The sequence below is a fragment of the Parasteatoda tepidariorum genome, chromosome 2 (assembly GCF_982258835.1).
Source record: "Parasteatoda tepidariorum strain Cologne lab strain chromosome 2, Ptep-v5.0, whole genome shotgun sequence".
In the NCBI taxonomy this organism is placed as follows: domain Eukaryota; kingdom Metazoa; phylum Arthropoda; class Arachnida; order Araneae; family Theridiidae; genus Parasteatoda; species Parasteatoda tepidariorum.
In genome coordinates, this window is record NC_141756.1 from 19,177,035 (window position 1) to 19,196,585 (window position 19,551).

Sequence of the window (19,551 nt, forward strand, 5' to 3'; positions counted from 1 at the left end):
AAATAAATTAATTGTTTTAAATAATTTGACCATAAATAGTATACTTTTAGTCCATAGTAGCATGGAATAAAGGAATTAAAGAGTATGTAAGCTCATATATAGGCAATAAAAAAATAAGTAGTTAATAAAAGAAACGCGTGCACGCTTGTCTTATACGGATTCATAAGCATTATCTTTTTTTTTTTTAGCTGAATACCCATTCTTCGTTCGGTGTGGAAAAAAAAGAATCAATAAATCAGTACTGAATAACAGTACAAAATCATACACAAAACTGAAGATAAATACCAAAACAAATATAAGGGCTAAAACATTCCAACGATTCTTACCTATAATGATTTGTTACCCTTCTCGGTGGTTTTACGTTATTAGAATAAGCAAAACACGTATTTAGTAGTTCATTCCATCAGAATAAAGATTAAGTGTATTCAGTATCATTTAGTATAATGCTGTTGTTCAAGGTAACTCATGTTTAAAATTTACAACAACCAACCATATTTTCCCTATATTTATATCTTCTGAAACAAAACTGAAACGTCTATACTCTGATACAATGGTTTCCACTAAACCAGCAAAAATTTTCCATTTTTTAAATGTCGCTTAATTTAAAATATTATTAAGAAATCAAAAATCGGACTTCATAATTTTTTATAATAGTACTCATTTTTGCATCAAGTGGAATGTCTGATTTGCTTAGTGTCTACGCCGGTATACCTGTAATCCAATACGCAGATGTACAGTCCGCAAAAAAAAAAAACGAATCACCCTGAATAACTTTCGTTCTAATGGTTTCTGGGGGTGAGCTCAAATATGTTAATTAATTAGTGCTAACTATTAATTAAGTTACGAAATCAGACACAAAAACGTACTTTCTCTGAATAAACATATATTTTTTTTTACATATTTGGAATCTAGACACTTGAATTAGGGGGGGTAGACAAAATTTTAAAAAAATTGGGTGGTAAATTGGGCCGCAATAAAGGTTTATATATTTGGCGATAGTCCAGAGAATCTCCAAAAAAAGTCGCCTGCGCAAACAAATATTTTAAGATAACCCATTGACTAATTCAAAAGAGGAGTGCTTAGTTTTACTAGGTTGCTACGCAACCAAGCTTTGATAGTAAAAAAATTGAAATAATGTTCAGTGATTGCTCGGAGAGGTTTAATTTATTGTTAATAGAAAATATCTCGAAGTTTCTTGGCAATAAAAAAAATTTTTAGGGGATTTCTGTCCAAAAAGCAAAAAAAAAAATTTTAATCTCCTTTGAAAAGTAAATTTGAATCGATTTATAAATTATTTATGATAGTTTTTAGAATTTAAATACATGAACTTTTTATCTGATATTATTTAGATTACACTGTTTTTACTATATTTATTCGAAGATTTTAATACTAAAATCAAATGAACATAACTTATTATAGCAATATACAAAATTTTAGGGATAATAATTTTTACAGCTTTAATCGAGTCTTCTAGGCAAGAAAGTTTGAAGAAAAAAAAAGTGCTTGAAAAATAAAATGTAGATTGTATAATAATTCTAACGCACATTCACAAGGTTTTCTATAATTTACGATATTTCTTTTTTCTATAACTCAAGGAATTGCTGAATGTTTAGTGGCATTTTAAAAAGATTGAAATATGTTATGTTTAAGAATAAGGTATTGAAATAATATGTTGCATATTGTAGAATTCATTGTTTAAAAAATCGCTTCATTCTACTAGATATTTAGGTTACATCGTTTTCTTTGGATAAAGGTGATTAGCAAATAGCATCCTCATGTTTCGATACATTCTGAAACTTATACGTACGCAAATTCACCATAAAATGTCGCACAGCATATTCTTCATTTACGATGAGCTACATTTACCACCAAATACTGCTACTATGGTTATTTTTGTTTTCTTATATATATCTGATGCTCTCTTTTTAAACAGAGCTCGTAAGATCCTTAAGATACTGAAATGGGGGCACAAAAACTTAAAAGATAAAATATTTAATTTCATTAACTCAAAATATCTGGTGTCAAAATGTTAATTTTTAAGTTAAATATAACTTTTACAATATTGATGTTCTAACGTTTTTAAAGACCACATGAATCCTGATAAAATATTAAAATGCATATGTTTACTTTAACGAGTGTAAAATCCTTATCAAAATAATGATCAAGATTCAAATGTAAAGCAGTATAATTGACGATAAAAACTCAAATGGCGTCAAAACATATGAAGAGGGAAGTAAAAGTCGACATGTTTCGAGATTTCAAATATAATCGCCCATTCTCAAGACTTGTCAGGCTTGGATAACTTGTGACTTTTATTATTGGACGCTCAAAACATGTCTATTTTTATTATCATCTATTATTTTTTTAAATCAATGAAGTTTTTATATTTTCGATTCAGTTTCTTGGGATTATCCATTTAGTGACACAACATATTAAATTATTTCACTCGATATTAAAATAAGTTTCACATATGTTATAGGCACAGGTTCTTAGATTGAAAAAATAATAATTCACTACTTTGTAAAAAAATCAATGCAGTAAAAAAAAAATTTTTTTTTGCTGCAAGCCTTAACATTTTAATTTAAGGTCATAAAAAAATTTCGTTTACAATTGAAATTTCAAAAGTCGAATGTGAAAATGGAATGTCCCCTAGTACCAGGAATCGAAATTAAATAGTTACAAGGACAACTTTTTTAAACAAGTTAGCGTTTCCGTCCTACTCGAAGTTGTTTGAAAAGGTATTTTTTATATATCGATTCCAAAGTTTATTCTACATATATTTCAGGGTATACTTTCGGAGTATTTCGATCGAGTTTAATTTTACACCCTTATTTGCTTAAAATTATTAAATAATTTACTTAAAATAAATTATTCAAGCTACATGATTTAATGCATTTATAGTATAATAATAAACGGAGCTTCAAACGCATATCCTTAACCTTAATACCGCTATCATTAAATAAATGGAATAAGCTTAGATAAATAATAAAAGTTAATTTTTCCCTCGTGTAATTTTCAAGGAATAATATGTTTCGATCAAACAGATTTCATTCTGGAAATAGCGAAATTATTGAGTAGGTCTCTTGGAGCAATATCATTCTTATCCTCTTTTGACGAAATATAGGAAAAATTAGTTTTCACAGTTTCTGTAAAAAGTATGTTAGCCTACTTGCCACGTTTCTTTTAGAAAAATTTTTTATTAAAATAAGTTCGGAAATTGTGTATTTTATAGCACTTTTTTTAAAAATCAGATGACTCTAAAATTGGCACAGCTTCGGAATCCTTACAAATTTCAATTTTTAGTATTTCCTGCTTAACAAAATAAGGCATTTTCCTGATAATAAATTATACTACAATAATATCTTGGAAATCATGCTAAATTAAAAAATTAAACAAAATAGTTTAGTATATTATCAGAAAAAAAGTCTACTTGGTATCATAAAGAGTAAAAGATGTAATGAAATAATTAGTGAATCACACGTGGTCAGATAATTAAAAATTTAATTTCACAACCAAGAAAGTAGGACGACATTTAATATACTGAGATATTTTAAGACACTAAAACAATTGGCTACGTATTCCACAGCTGTTCGGTATCTTTATCCTCTTTGTAGTGACTTATAAAACATCAACTCTATTTTAGATAATCTAAGTTGAAGTCACAAGAAACAAAAAAAAGAGACAATCAATAATTTATATTCTTTTTTCAAAAAAAATAGTATGCTAAGTAAATAATCAGCTGTTTTGCCTTAAATAATTTTAAACAGCTGAATGTTTTTAATTTCTTAACAAGGTATTATTCTTAGCTAGCAGACAATAATTCTTTAAAAAAAAACTTGACTATAATTTAAGAAGGAAACCTAAATTAAAGAAAATCTAAATTAAAGTTCTAAAAACATTTATTAGTATATTAATGAAGAAATAATAAACGTAAAATGGCGAAGAATAAGATTTTTAAAATGTTAAAATTTAATTAAATAGCTGGTAAAATAGTTCTGCGATACACTTCCGGAAATTTCTTTTAAGATTAGGATGATATAGGGTAAACCAACAAATGAATGAGCATTTCATAGATATTTCTTAGAAATAAGATTTTAAACGTTTTAATTTAGATTGATTGGTAACAGTAGCTTACTACCTAACAATAGGAAAAGTCATCTAACAATGCATTTAGTTACCTGGTCTTTGAGTCTTCTCTGGAAAAAGTTTTGAATTTGTTAGTATCTGTTCAACGCCTTGCTTCCTTGACAAAATTATAAGGTCAGTGTTTGTTGTTATCCGTTTAAACTACAATTAATTGCATATAATAATGCCTTTTTTTCTCATTGCGAAAAAAAGAATTCAAAATATGGTCATTGAAGTTACGTTTTATTTATTTTAAGCATCATAACATAAGCAAGTACTGAGATTAGGGGGTGTTTATTAACTGGATTACCGAACGATGAAAAACCAATGAATAAACAAGTTTTCCTTTACTGGGATTTTTTTCAAGTTAATGAAAATTAAAGAAAATTTTAATTTTCTTGTACCTTTTGTCATATTATAAATCAAAATTATGCTGAAAATAAAAAATAAAAAACTTCTAACCAGTGAAGGAACAGGCATGTTCCTTCACTGAGAATAGATTTCCCGGTGAATGAATAGTATGTGTGAAATATGATTTTACATGGATAATTAGTAGTTCAGCGACATAGAGGACTCCTAAAATTCAGTTAAATGTTGTATGAATAGTTCCTATAACAATTTCATTTAAATATGCAAATTTAATTGCTAAATTTATTTAAAGAATTATAATAATAATTAATTTATTATTTATCTTTATAAATGTAGTGATTAGTTATTACATCATACCTTAGACACCTTAATAAACTATGTTTATTAACTAAATATCACAACTAAATATAATAATAAAAGCTTGAATGGAAAATTTCCCGGCAGGATTTTGTGCCAATAATTAGCTAAATTATTATCTTATTGCCGTCTTTAATGTCCTAACGGGAACTGGTAGGAAAAATCCATTTAAAGACAATTATCTAGGTGAAAAATGGATGAAGTTTTTTTTAAGGTGACATCCACCGATAACTCAGTGCAATGCGAAGATAATTTCAAAAGGCAAAACTTCCCTTAGAGAATAATATTCGAAATACTGGTTTTAAGAACTTCAGAAGAATCTTAAGGAGGGAAGTAGCCCTGGCTTCCTTTTATAAAGTGATTGCATTTACAATGCGAATGAAACAAGAGTTGAATACTGCCCTTAAACGGGAAAAATCTTCGGCCTTAAAAATTATAAGGATATAATTCTATAATTAATTAATTATAAGGATAATATTCTAAAGTTCCTAGGAAAGAAAAAGTACCTCCATTGGTAGTTTTTCCTTACAGAAGAATTCGTTGAGATATTACAGAATCAGTCCCTGCTACAAATTTCATTGGAAAAAGCTATTCATGAAATGAAACGATGACCGCAGCAACATTTTACAAATGTATTGCAAATGTTTCTACCCATGGCTAATTAAAAATGCAATCAAATTCCATATTTTGCTTCTTCTGGATAGGTATAAATCTCATATCAATTTGATACTGAGCAAGTTTTGTTCCTCAAAACAAATTTTCTGGTTTAGTTTTCTACCTAATTCGTGGAAATCTCTCGTTAGATCTTGAAAACAACAGAATTGTAAAACAATATGTCTAGAAAATTTTACATCCATATTTAAATAAGATTTGAGGCATCAACTGATGAAGTTAAAATGCTTTTATGAAATGAGATATTTTTCCATTCGCTGTAGAAAACGTTGACTGTAACAAATGCATGCTTAACAGACACCAAGAGTTAATGAGCAAGACAACTTATCAACAAAACACATGCTTTGAGAGTAACGATGCGCTATTTCTTCAGAAGCTTGAGAAGGAAATCTCACAAGTTATGTTGCAAATTTTTAAAGGAACACTGACAGAAAAGTTTAATCTCCCAAATATCCAATAGCCTGTGCTTTTTTCAATATTGAAGAGTTTATTTCAAAAAGAACAATTGTATATTCAAATTTTGGCTCTGAAGCTGAGACAACTAACATTAATAATGAAAGTATCTTGAAAACTGATTTTGAGATAAGTCCTCTTGAGGCATTGTTAGTTACAAAAACAATTGGTTTTATAAGTAACTACTAGATATAAGAAAAAAAATGAAAAAAAATTTTTTTTAAATTATGTATTCAAACATATTTTACTTTCCATTCCATGACTGAAAAAAAAAGTAATATTTTCCACATTAACTATGGTTATACGTCGTAATTCCAAGAAAAATCTTGTTTTTAGACATTTGTGTGGCCTATGGATTCCTAACGAGCATCAAACATTCTCAAAATTAAGTGTTCATTCACTGGAAAATTTAGTGTTTATTCACTGGTAAGAACTGTTCCTTCACTTGGTCATCTTACTACTTATTATTTAAACCACCAAAAGCTTAAAACAATATTATGTAAGTTATCTAACTTTTTTTTACATAATTTGCATTTAATAACAAATATGTTGACACCATCATTTAGCCAAAATTACAAATTTTGAAATTTTTATGAATTTTTTTTAAAAGCAAGCTAAGCTTAAGTGTTCCTTCATTGTTTAGTTTACCCTATGAGATGTTGAGAAATTTGCGATGTTGTGAGAGATGTTTAAAAATGTTGACTACGTATTTATTAATATTTATAAAATATATATTCAAGAAATTGATAAATATATTATTCCAAATCTATGCATACGTATGTATATTATTGAAATTGTATCAGTTATTGAAAAACAAAATAAGAAAAATAAAAAATAATCACATTAAATAAGCACAATCTGGTGTATTCTATCAGAAGCACGCTTTTTTAAAACTAGACATTTGTTGAATAAAGTGTTTTTTATTCAAAATTCTTTACTAAATTGGAAATAAATTATTAAATGACTAAAAAAGAAACATCGTATTTTATAGTGTGAAAGAAATAAAAAGATTAGCAAACGATTATTAGCGAAAAAAATATGAATGAAATTTTACGCTACGCGCGCGAAGTCAAGTTCCTCCCAAGTTTATCACATTTTAATATTAATCGCCCCAATCAGTTATTTATTTATTGTCGCCAAATTATTTTTTTAAAAATAATTAATTTTAATTTTTCTCAGCTTCTAATAAATAAAAACAGTTGAAACTTTGAAAAATATGTAGATTAATATGGTATAAAAAAATTCATACCTTATAATTCAATATTTTTTCATCCTCACTTTAATTAAATAATAAAAAATAATAAATAATTATTAAAAATTATTTTTTGCATGAAATTAGCTTTGGGTAAATGAGTTTTTTTATGAGTGGGTGCAATTTTTTTTTGAATTGCTTCATTAGTTTTGAAAATATGACTGAAAACGCAAAAAGCGAAATTAACATTAAGGGGCACGAACTTTGAATCCCTCTCCTGACCAAACTATGGGGACCACATTTCTTAGATTGCGGCTACCCCCTATATTTTGAAGATAAGAAATCCAAATATGTAAAAAAAAATGCATGTTTATTCAGAGAAAGTACGTTTTTGTGTCCGATTTCGTAACTTAATTAATAGTTAGCACTAATTAATTAGCATATTTGAGGTCACCCCCAGGAACCATTAAGATTGACACTTAGTTCGTGAAAATCCGATCATTAGAACGAAAGTTATTCAGGGTGATTCGTTTTTTTTTTTTGCGAACTGTACACACACACCGACACTCACAAATTCTTTATTTTATGATATGTCTAGATAAATTAATCAATTCTTTGAAATCATTTGGATAATAGTTTTATTTTAATTCTATAAATTCTAGTAGAGTTTTATTTAACAAGGAAAACAAGGGTAAATTTTCCTTAGCACCTAATGTAAATTTCGATTTGATTTATATGGTTTAAATTTTCTCTATTTATCGTGTTCTTAAATTTATTTTCTTGTTGAATGTTTGCTAACAGTGCACCATTAATCCTTTTCAACTGAGAGAAGAAGAAATGCGGATAAGTTTTATTGCTTATATTTATTACACAAATGATTTTACCGATGAACTATCAATTTACTACGCTTATATCGCCCTTTATAATAGAACAACATCATATTTATTATAGAACATCATTGTTTTTCTATAAAGTTGATATGGAGCTCTACTGAAACTGTCTCTAAAATAATTTTTTAAAATGACGTCGCATTATAATCTAAGCCACTCACTTTTTAATCACCATTTTTCTTGAAATAAAGCTCCTTCAACTGCAGAACTAAAGTAATATATTGATAAGCTACACCTTTCCAACGGGGACATTTTTTTGTCAAACTACTCCGCTGTATTGTTTTCAGATAGATATTTCACGAATTTCCAAAATTTCTGCTTGATAACAGCACAATGCGTTCACAGAAGCATTTTATTTTCTACAAAGAAAACGTTTTCCACCTGAAGAACACTCACATGAACCACTTAAAAATGAGGCATAGCCAGATATTTTCTGAATCTTTCAATTGTAAATGAATATTTCATTTTATAAACTAAAAGCATTCAAATTAGTAAAATAAAAATTGGGCGAAACTTCTTAAAATTGACATCGTAAATCTTAACATGTGTAGTATAAAATAATCAAAGAAGAAATTCATACTTAGTAACGTTTGTTATTTTAAATTTCACATCTAATTATTTAACTTTAGCTCCATATTTTACCGTTCCATTTTTTTACTTGGAGAATTTTATCTCTTGTTTGTTTTTACTTTATAATTTTATTTTATAACCATAGAGTTGAACAGATGACCCAATTTCGAGCTTACGACTACTAATGGTGAACTCCGTAGTCTTGTAGATTTGATCCCAATCCAGAAGACTAGGGAACTCGTAGGAAGAAATTTGCCTTTGTGTAGGACTTTTTGATGGAACTAACCAGCATTTGCTTTGCATGGAGAAGAAACCACAAAATTCTCCCATACTTAGTCTCACGGCAAGGGACTCTAACCCATGATCTACCACAGAGGGTATTTCAGATCAGCAATGTGGTCGGTACTAGCTCCGTACTGTATTCGTATCTACAAGCCATGTTCAATCGCAACCAATTCGTATCACAGGGGTTCGAACCCGGTTGACCTCATTGGGAGGTGAACGCTCTATCTCTTGAGTCACCAAGTCTCTCTATAGCCTGATTTATAAAAATCGTTGTAAGCTTTAAAAATTATTGAAATTATTTTGTTATATTAATTTTGCTGACTTTGCAAAATGGTTAAAAATTCGCACTATTAGGAAGTATGAGTTCTAATGTAGAACTAAGTCATTGCTGCCCACTCGAAATAGCAAACGCGTATAAACAAAGTGTATGCCTTCTATAATGGAAAAAACAATTTCATTATTCATAAGTTATAAGCCATTTTACTTTCTTAATTTCTATAAATTGTATCCCTTACAATCTAATATTTTTGAAGCAGAAAAAGGTTTGATAATTTTCTTCAAACATTCTTAATTCGATTGTTCACTCGAAATGTTAATCTTTTAAAAACATTATGTAAAATATGTGAACTCTAAAGAAAAATAAACAATAACTTTCAACAATGATGTATTTTATTCAAAATCTTCCAGTTTTAAAGATTTCAATTCTCTGCCCTCAAGATCATTTCCAGGTGCGCATTTTCCATCAAAAGTATCCGGCAACTTCTGCGAGTAGATCCATTTAATATTTGCATCACAAACAATATTGTTTCCTAAAAAGTAATTTCAATAATATTAATATTGACTGGGATGCACGACATTAATGATGAACTTTTAGATAGCTAACGCAATATTGATAAGGCTTTGAGTAACTTTGTCCTAATTTTTCACTTACACGAAATTTTAGTATACAGTGACCTCTCACTTATGCACCACTTCTTTCATATGTCTTTTTCATTTATACGACAGTTTTCAAAGGTCATTATATATATAACCGACGTTGAACAATTGGCCAGGCTCAACTTTTGCGTTTACTGCACTAATGTTCAACTCAATGACCTTGTAATTTTGAACCTAATGCAGAAGGCAAAGGAACTCCTAGATTAAGTATTGAGAGAAATCTGCCTACGAAGAGAACCCGCTGATGGAACTAACCCGCATTTCAGTTACAAGGAGAGTAAAACCACGAAAAAATCCTATACTTAGCCTGACGGCAAAGGGATTCTAACCCATGATCCGTCTACCACTGAGGATATTTTACTGAGGATCAGCACTGTGGTTGGTGCAAGCCGCATGCGGAATTTGTATCCACCAGTCATCGCTATGATTCGAACCCGATTCACCTCATTGGATGGCGAACACTCTATCTCCTAAGTCAGTGGTTCTTAACCTTTTTAAGCCGCGACCCAAATTTGAGAAATATGTTCATGTCGCGACCCCAAAAAAAGTCAAAATTTTTTCATTGCTTTATTTTAGATCGTATTTTTAAAAAATCTTCAATCCTTTGATGATAATTTTTTTAACTTACAAATTTTTTATTTATTTTTTTTTAATAATAAAGATAAACAAAAGTACTTTTCGATCCAAGGAAAATTTAATTAATAATCTAGTGTTCTTAATAATTTTTATTGACCAAATTAAAATATATTTATAACTTTTTGAAAATAATTGACATTTTAACTTATTCCTAAAAAAAGAAATATCAATACATAAGTTAAATCTTTTAAATTTAAATTTTAAATGCGAGTCATGAAGTTTTAATGAGAACCTTGTGCTTGAATACATTTTGAAAGATCTTCAAACCTCGGTTGAATGCTTGTCAAGGAGCACCTTATATCTATTTCAGGATTTAACTTGTTCCGGTAATTGTTTTTGATTACACACAGAGTCGAAAAACCAGCCTCACACATATATGTTGTTGAAAAAGGCAATAATACTTTTAGGGCTTCTTTAACAATTATGTATTGGCTTTTCGGTTTTTAATTTTAACCAGAAAGCACATAAAGATTCAGTGTTTTTGTAGAAATTGTATCGAAGTGCTTGGTCACTTTGTATTTCTATTAATTGTTCTTGAAATTGATTAATATTAACAAATTCCTCATGCAAATCACTTACATCAAAATTAAATGGCATTCGAACCCAATTATATTTGAAAACATTGTCTGCAGAGAAATATCGATCAAAGTCTTATCATTTGGTGTATTACTAACTTTTTTGGTTCGACTCAGCGCGACCCAAGAAATATGCTTCACGACCCAATTTTGGGTCGCGACCCATAGGTTAAGAACCGCTGCCCTAAGTCATCACGGCTCCCTACTCATTGTATAGGAAAATAATGATAATTATCATAACTTTATACGTCGCTCTAAAAATAAATATTTCAATTATGCGTCGAAATTTTTCTTAGGATAGACAAAAATTATCTTTTTTTTTCTTTAAAAAAATTGCTCTTTTTACAAGAAAAAAAATTTATTAAACTTCATTAGATCGCCAATAATTTCGTCACAACACAATTTTATTTTTGATTTTATCGCATTTCGCGAGATGGCGAATGCCACCCTGATAAAACAAAACATTAGTCTAGTTTTTATTAGGGTAGTAGCACCCTCTGGACAGCTATAGATTTGATATTCTATCAGATAAAATTTAGGTAATGAGCTTGCCTGTTTGCGAACAATTACAATCAAACTCATTCTTGTTTACCAAGAATATTCGGAATTTGAGTCAAGTTTTCTATTTTTGTAGTAATTAATCAAAGCAACTGAGCAAGTAATACCTACTTAACTATCACATTAACATGCATATTTAACACTAGATTGCCTAAGGAAGTCATTTTGGCTGCTTTTAATTTCAATTAGAAAAACAATGCTGTATATAATGACACAATTTCTTAGAATTTTGTGACTTTTTGTACAACATATAATTTTTTTATTGTTAATATTTATTAATAACTTGTTATACAACTGTAAATAATGTAATAAATGTTAAAAATTAATTTTAAACGAATTTATTCACGCATTGACAATCCAGTCGTTTTGACTGATTTTAGGCAATATAGGTATATACGAATTTTCAGTCTTTTAACATGTTTTTCATTGAAATTAAAAATATCGAATTGAAAATTACTTTAACGACAATGCATAGCATTTTTTTTTTTAAATTATTAATATTTGATTAAATTATTGCTGGAATAGTATATATAGAAAACGCGCAGACATGTTTTATCTCGTAATTATCTATATTATATAAAACGCTAATACGTACGTATGTATGAATGTATCAATAAAACCGATGATATTTCTTTTCTCGCGCTGGCAACAGTTTTCATTTTTAATTAATTGGATTCGGCGCGTAAGAGTACGTAATGAGCAACCAGATAACAATAACCAGAGTGAGCATTATCAGGTTGTTCAATTCAGATTCATGCACTAAAAACATGACAATATTTAATTTAAACTCAATTAGGAATTAATTAATTAATTGAAGTGAGAATGCTTTAAAAGGCCGCTGTTGAATTGATATTTTTCTACTGGGAGCTACCTAAACGTCTAAAAAACGTTTAAGTGTTTGTATTGAATGCATTGAATTTTTTTATATTTCGCGTTTATTTATGCATTGAATTTTCACGCTTTAAAATGCAAAATATTAGTGAAGTAATATTTGATAATTTATTTTGCTAATATGTTTCTTATTTAGCTAATGTTTTGACTTTTTCACCATGTACAATCTAAATAGCTAATATACTTTTTTAAAGGCCAATAAGAACATTGGTAGAATTCTTCTACATAAGTACAATACTATGTCTTTGATGATAAAATAGTATGTCTTTGATGATAATATATTATGTCTTTGTGCTAGAACATTCTGTTCATTGGCGAGCGAGCGCAGCGAGCCATGGTTCACGGCGTGAACCACATAGGATTGCGTAGCAATTCTCGGGGGTTGGCGAGCGTTAGCGAGCAGGAGGCGGAGCTTCCTAGTATACTATAATTTTATGACTTCATAATGCTGGAATATTCAAAATGGAAAGATTAAGATACAATACATATTTTTACCAAAAAAAAAACATACAGCTACATTTTTCAGTAAGCAAAATTGAATGTAACTAACCTTCAAGATACACTGATTCCAGCTGACTCCAAACCTTTCCCCAGACATTTTCAGGAATGGATTTCAGTTTGTTTTCTCCAAAATTCACAATTTTCAGATTTGGAAATCCCTCAAATGCATCTGATGGCAACTCTTCAATTAAATTCGATCTATAATAAATGTAAAAAAAATTAATTCGAGTATTTAAATAATCTATTTCGGGTTGAATCAAAAGAGACAAACGATTTTTTAAAAAAAATAACGTAAAAAGGCAGGAAATGGAATTGCGTGTTTTCTGTTGCATGAGATTTTTGCGAAAACAAGTGCCATTTATTGAAGAAGCTTTTAACTAATTTTTAAACTTGGTGAGAATAAAATACCGTATTTCTTAAGCAAAAGAAGCTCAATTAAGAAACTATATAAGCTCATAATTCCAATTTAAACCTTTTTTTAAGTAAAAAATATTAAAACTAAGCTTATGAACAAAATGATAAAATACAAATAAAATGGTTTTTAAAGAAAAGCTTAAAGAGCATTGAAATTCATGAGGTAGAAGAATAAAATTTCCGTTGAATTATGAAGAGAAACTTTTACATTTTGTACTAACATTTTTACTTTTTTAGGCTGATACGGAATTCTTGAAATCTGAATTAATTTCTGTAGTTAAACAATCGTCTAATTTATGTACCCTAATCTTCTGAATTACTTTACTTCAAATCTCGTTTACGAAATCGGTATTGATAACTAAGCACTAAACTCTCAATTAACATTTTTGACTTCTAATAAAATTTTCTGATGATTATTTGATGTTCTTATAAACGATTTACTCATTTTAAACTTATTTACAATTTTACAATAAAAAAAAATCATTTCTTAAATTTAATATATTTTATAGGCCAGGATAGCCTGTTTGGCAGAGAGCTGGACTCACGTTCGTGAAAGCAGGAGTTCGAATCCAGCAGGCCGGAGACTCCTCATGTAGTAAATGGTAACTGGTGCACGTTAAATCTATCATGTTATAAAGTCCTCCATGTTCCGTTGCAAATAAATACCTCTGAGGGTACTGAATTGGAGATTGTTGTTCTCTGTTTCAGGTCAAAATTGAGATCTGTGGAGGAATGAACGCATGAATGAGTCCACCATATAAGCGGATGTGACGTATGGCTGAGGCAGAGGCTGAATTTTTTTATATAGATGGCGCTACTGGCAAACAAGAACAATCGCACCCCTTGCCTTTAGAAAATACGACAACAACAACAATATGTTTTATAGGAAAAATTAACGCATAAGCTTTTTTTAAAAAAAAGAAATTTTAGTTAAAAAATAGTTTTCATTTGTTTCTTTGTTTCAGAACCAAGCTATTTTACAAATACCTTCAACCTCTCTAGCTAAGAAATTTTTTTTCAGAAGTTTCAGCCTAATCATTTTCATTATTGTTTTTTTTTTTTCAGTATCGAGATATAACCTTCGAACTTTACCTTCAACCATTACTAGTTGCATAAACTATTTTTCAAAAAAATGTCAGTCAACTTTTTCAATTTTTAAAAAATTACTACTGCATAATTTAAAACATAAGACCATCCTTGTTTAAGACAAAAGTACGTTTTTTCTAAGTCTCTTATACATACGTACGTTTTTCTTACTCACTTAAAAGCTGAATTAAAAAAAGCAATAAGACTTGCTATTATTGTGAATAACTTTCAACTACCCAGCCATCTTCATTTATTTGTTTTCATGAAGTCCTTGTGATTCTCTTTTACTTCTTTTCCCCCAACGTTTTAACCAGTCGAGATTGAGTTCATCAATAATTCAACTTGGCAAAAAGCCAAAGTAAATCAGTCGTTATGAGCGAGAACTACTAGATTTTTGAGGCCAACATTGTTTAACTTTTTCTGTTCGTTTGCTGTTCTAATCGGTTGCTGTATGAATAAAATGAAATTCACCATTCATTATGAATAAAATTGATTTACCATTCAATTTATGAATAAAATTGAATGGTAAAAGTAAGTTTTATTAAAAAATATATATCCTTATTTATTACCAATTCTATTCATTTCCTTTACAATTATTGCTTTTTTTTAATTTTTATATTTACGTGTTTATAATATTTATATGTGTCGTTTCGCAATATTTATTCTAATGCTAGACTAAAAGCATATTTGTTGCCAACGATCGCGTAAAATTTTATGAATTTAACACCCCTTTCAGCTTTTGAATATTTTCCAAACATTTTCGATCTATATTCAAAAATATGCAGTACATTCCCTTAAAAAGTGAAAAATAAAAAAAAAAGCTTTTCATACTTCGCTTCTAATACCCAGAGAGCTCTCATTGGATTAGGAAGTACAGATCTGGACACATCTTTGATTTGGTTATCACCCACATATAATTGCTCCAGATTCACCAGGGAAGCTAATGCTGTTGCTCCAAAGCTCTCAATTTTATTTCCATCCAAATCAACTTGAGTCAGAGAAACAGGCCCACCTTCAAACCAATGGTTTCCCAATTCACCAATATCATTGTAGGGAGCTGAAAAATATTGCAATTTGTGCAGATGTTTCAAATTGAAGTTGTCCATTTTTGTTACACTCCTGTCGATGGAGGAATAAATGTACAAGGACTCCAGGGAGTTCTCGAGTCCGCTAAAAGGTGTCTCTCCAAATGATGTCACTACGCATTCCTCAAACTTTATCCTAGAAGATATGTGGCCTTTGAGAAAGTCTGAGGGGATGTCTCCTAAGTTACAACGAGTGAAGTAGAAGGATACATTGTGACCGATGGTATTTTTGACTGCGGGTTCAAGCTCAGACAGACTGGAGCCTTCACACTGAACGATTGTATGACCTTCATCTTCCTCACATGAGCAAGGATATAATTTATCGGAGGGAGGACATTCGATGGCAAACGCTGTGGCAGCGAAGGCAAGGAAGAGCTGGGTGAAGAGCAGCATGTCGGAAATGGAAACCTATTGAAATAAAAATAAAAGTCCATGTTTAATATATAAAATCTGCAATTAATTTAAAACAATATATTTTCCTAAAAATTAATCAGACACGTACTCTTTTCTTCTTTTTTTTTCATAAAAGGAAACCTCTCTTTTTTTGACACATAGTCCTTAAACAGAGTTTCCTAAGAAATGGGAGAGGAAATATTTCAGCTGTGGGGAATGTTTTATATACAGATAGATAGATAGTTTAATTAATTAATATTACAATTTTTACTTGGCACGCAATATAATTTTCAAATATCTGTTATCGCATTTAAAACTGCATCTCCCCTATAAACACCTTAAAATTGTTAATCTTTTGAAGCAGAATTTTCATTTAACATATTTTTAATATATTTTTAATTGTTTCATTTTCTTTTTTTCTTTTTTTTTTTGTTGTACTTAACATTTTACTAAATTAATGTTAAGAAATACAGCGTGAAACATCAGTGTCGTTTTACTGCATTAAAGTGTGTTAATGGTAAAATCTTGCAAACACTATTCACTCCAAAACAATAATTTTTTTCAAATTCGCCCATATTTGCAGTTATTTTGATCTAAGAGAAACAGTTATTCATCATTGAAGTTTCATTAATTTACAAAATCAATTATTGATAAATTTTTTAATATGAATGAAAAAGTAGATAAAATTACCTTTTCGGATTTTATATTTTAGTACAAATATAATTCCCATAATTTGACAGATTTGTTTTTGGTAACATTTAGCATATTTCTTAAAATTGCAAAATGCCAAACTACATTTTTGCTTGTAATTAGAGGGTCATAAATAATATATAAAAGGAACACCGGTGCTCCATCTGGGTTAAAAGACGAAAGAAAAAGGAAGGAATGTTAAACCATCAGTCAACATATGCAATTAAAAAAAGGAATACATAATTTTAATACGTTAATAGGAATTATCCTTGTACACTATTATTAAATAAATGTTTTGGTATAAGGCATTTAACGAGTTTCCAATGAAACTAAAATTTAAAAATCAAAATTGTAAATTAAGTTGTCACGATGACCGAACAAAACTATTAGCTTTAGTTTTTATCCCGAAACTAAACAGAACCGGAAACTAAATCTTTGAAATCAAATCTATCTTAATACAAATTAATTGCTTAGCAATTACGAGAGTTGGTAAGCGAAGCGAGGAGAAGCAAAACTACCTAGTAGATCCTAATAGGCAAATTAAAATATATAATTATACAAAATAATAAAGTATTTATAAAGAATAAAATTAAAACCTCTTACTACTAACCTGAAACTCCCTATGCTAAAGTTTAAAGTTGCATAAAGATTTTATAATTGTTAACAGATGTCTCGCTTTATTTTTTTCCGGTGTACATTGATAAAGATTAGCGTAATTACCTTAAAGAAGAGTTTAATTTTGTAGCCAAATGTCCTACTTTTAATATTTTTTTCAAACGAAAAGTGATAAGAAATATTCTAGCATGTGAAAAAAATTTAAAAAACAGTTTGAGATTAGCAAAAAAGCTATAAAAAGTTTTACCAGTCAGATAGAATCGATATAAGAATGAAATTTCAAGTTCGATCATCTCATCATCATCTATTAAACATTAATATATTGTGAAACTAAAGAACTAGATATATGAAGATTCTAAGCGACATTTTAGAGAACATGTATAAATTAGCCTTAAAGTTTGCTTCTAAGCAATAAGAAATAAAATTGACGACCCAAAATTATTTCTAGTTTGCAAATCAATTAACAGAATGATATATTTTCAATTAGATTAGGTAAACTCTCCATCCAAAATATTTTTAAAACACATTTAAACTGTTCGTGTCCTAGCGTTCACATTCTTGACGTCTTAATTTGTCACCCGCAAGATAAGTTTGGTTTTTTGAAATAACCGTTCGTCTTTGAAAGCATTGAAAACTCTTCCGGAACGATTCTACTTCAAAAAAGGGTAATACGCTGAAAAGTGCACTGCCTCAAGCAGAGCTTTTACGCGCGGTGAACTGCGATGTAAACAATATCATCTCATTGCACCACAGTGAACTAACTGATCGTAAGACACGGATTCCAGTTCATCACCGAAGTCAAGCATCACTGGCTGCCATCAGTGAGCGGGTAGGTAACAACTTTGATCAGCCTGTGAAGGGACGGAGGGTTCATGGTATTAGACCTCTTTAAACTGTTTTACACAAATTTTTCGAATTAGCGAGGGAACCACTCCCTAAGCAGAGGACGAAAATAGTGATGGTATGTCTTCGGATCTCGTTCAAGGATATTTTTCAGGTCGTCGCCGATTGCCCATTGTTTTAATGAGGTGTTCCGGGTTCGATTACCAACAATGGCTGATATTCGAAATGATTTCTTCTCCTGGCTCGCACCTACCACAGTGCTGACGTAAAATATCCTCTGTAGTAGATGGATCATGGGTTAGAGTCCCCTTGACCCATGGCTAACCGTAGTAGGTTTTAGTGGTTTTCCTCTCCATGTAGCACAAATACGAACTAGTTCAATCAAAAAGCCAACCACGAAAGCAAATTTCTCCCAATACTTGATCTAGAGGTTAACCTGTCTTCTAGGTTGGGTTCAGAATTACATTTCTACAGTGTTGCACATTTGTAATCGCAAATCCGGGCAGGTTTTGTGGTGCTTTCTGACTGCTGACCGCTCACTCTCTGGTCTAGTTCGATTGGATATGCTGTTGTAAAGGATTAGAATTATTCACAGATGGATCGAAACTTTTAGTTAAAAATAAATTTAAGACAAGATGAGCTTTCGTGGAGTATGTGGAGGGAGAACCTGTTGAAAGAAAAACCTTTCGCATCTATGATCACGTGTCCGCGTTTATGGCTGAATTATGGGTCATTCATCAGTCGCTTCGTTGAATTAAGGAACAACGAATAACAGATAGAATCTCAATTTATACTGATTCCCTGTCTAGCTCGCAAGCTTTGGAAAACAGCAACTTCAAAGAATAATTAGTTCACTTAATTAAACAATAATTCACAAACAATATCGTTTTTTATTGGATAAAAGCACATAAAGGCCATATGGGCAACGAGAAGGTTGATAAGTTAGCCAAATTAGCCTGTGATGTATCGACGGTCGAGCTGTTTGAAGATCCCAGCAGGTGGACTGCAAGAAAAACTTTGAAACGCGAAAAATTTATTGAATGGCAGGAGAGATGGAGTTACAGTTTTACAAAGGGAAGGCACACATTCGAGCTCCTCCCGAAAGCTCAAACGAGGAAAGTCATGGGGAATTTCTTTTTAAATTAATTCCTAACTAATCATGGCTGTCATGGATAACATCAGACCAGGTTTTTCAGGACAGTTCAGTTGTGACGTACCTGTCAGCTTGTTGAGGATTCGGAACATATATTGATCCATTGTGCTAATTTTAAACACATTAGAAAGAAATTTTTTCATTCGGAAACCACCTATAAATTTATTAGGCAGCATTGGTCAAACCCTAAATTAAAAAAGGGAATTGAGGATATAGTCAGAAAATTGTTTAGTAACAAGGCACTTTCCTGAATCCTGATGGC

The 19,551-nt window shown here is 30.1% G+C and overlaps 1 protein-coding gene across 2 annotated transcripts; it reads right to left on the reverse strand.

The window, feature by feature from the left end:
- Positions 1 to 9,564: 9,564 nt before the first annotated feature.
- On the reverse strand, positions 9,565 to 17,421 carry LOC107446610 (osteomodulin). Of its 2 annotated transcripts, none has more exons than XM_016061301.5 (4): positions 17,289 to 17,421; positions 15,342 to 16,003; positions 13,060 to 13,208; positions 9,565 to 9,722 (listed from the first exon to the last, which is right to left on the reverse strand). In XM_016061301.5, the coding sequence occupies exons 2-4, from the start codon at positions 15,986 to 15,988 to the stop codon at positions 9,583 to 9,585; spliced, it is 936 nt and encodes a 311-aa protein (XP_015916787.3). In that variant the 5' UTR covers positions 15,989 to 16,003; positions 17,289 to 17,421; the 3' UTR covers positions 9,565 to 9,582. The 2 variants fall into 2 exon arrangements, with proteins under 2 accessions (XP_015916787.3, XP_087013064.1); XM_087156938.1 differs by lacking the exon at positions 17,289 to 17,421 and adding an exon at positions 16,098 to 16,162.
- Between the last annotated feature and the right edge of the window lie 2,130 nt (positions 17,422 to 19,551).

Coding starts and splice junctions, on each gene's coding strand:
- LOC107446610 (XM_016061301.5), bottom strand. CDS start 15,988: ATGCTGCTCTTCACCCAGCTCTTCCTTGCCTTCGCTGCCACAGCGTTT. Junction 13,209..15,341: donor CTCTGGGTATTAGAAGCGAA/GTATGAAAAGCT, acceptor CATTTATTATAG/ATCGAATTTAATTGAAGAGT. Junction 9,723..13,059: donor GGAATCAGTGTATCTTGAAG/GTTAGTTACATT, acceptor ATTACTTTTTAG/GAAACAATATTGTTTGTGAT.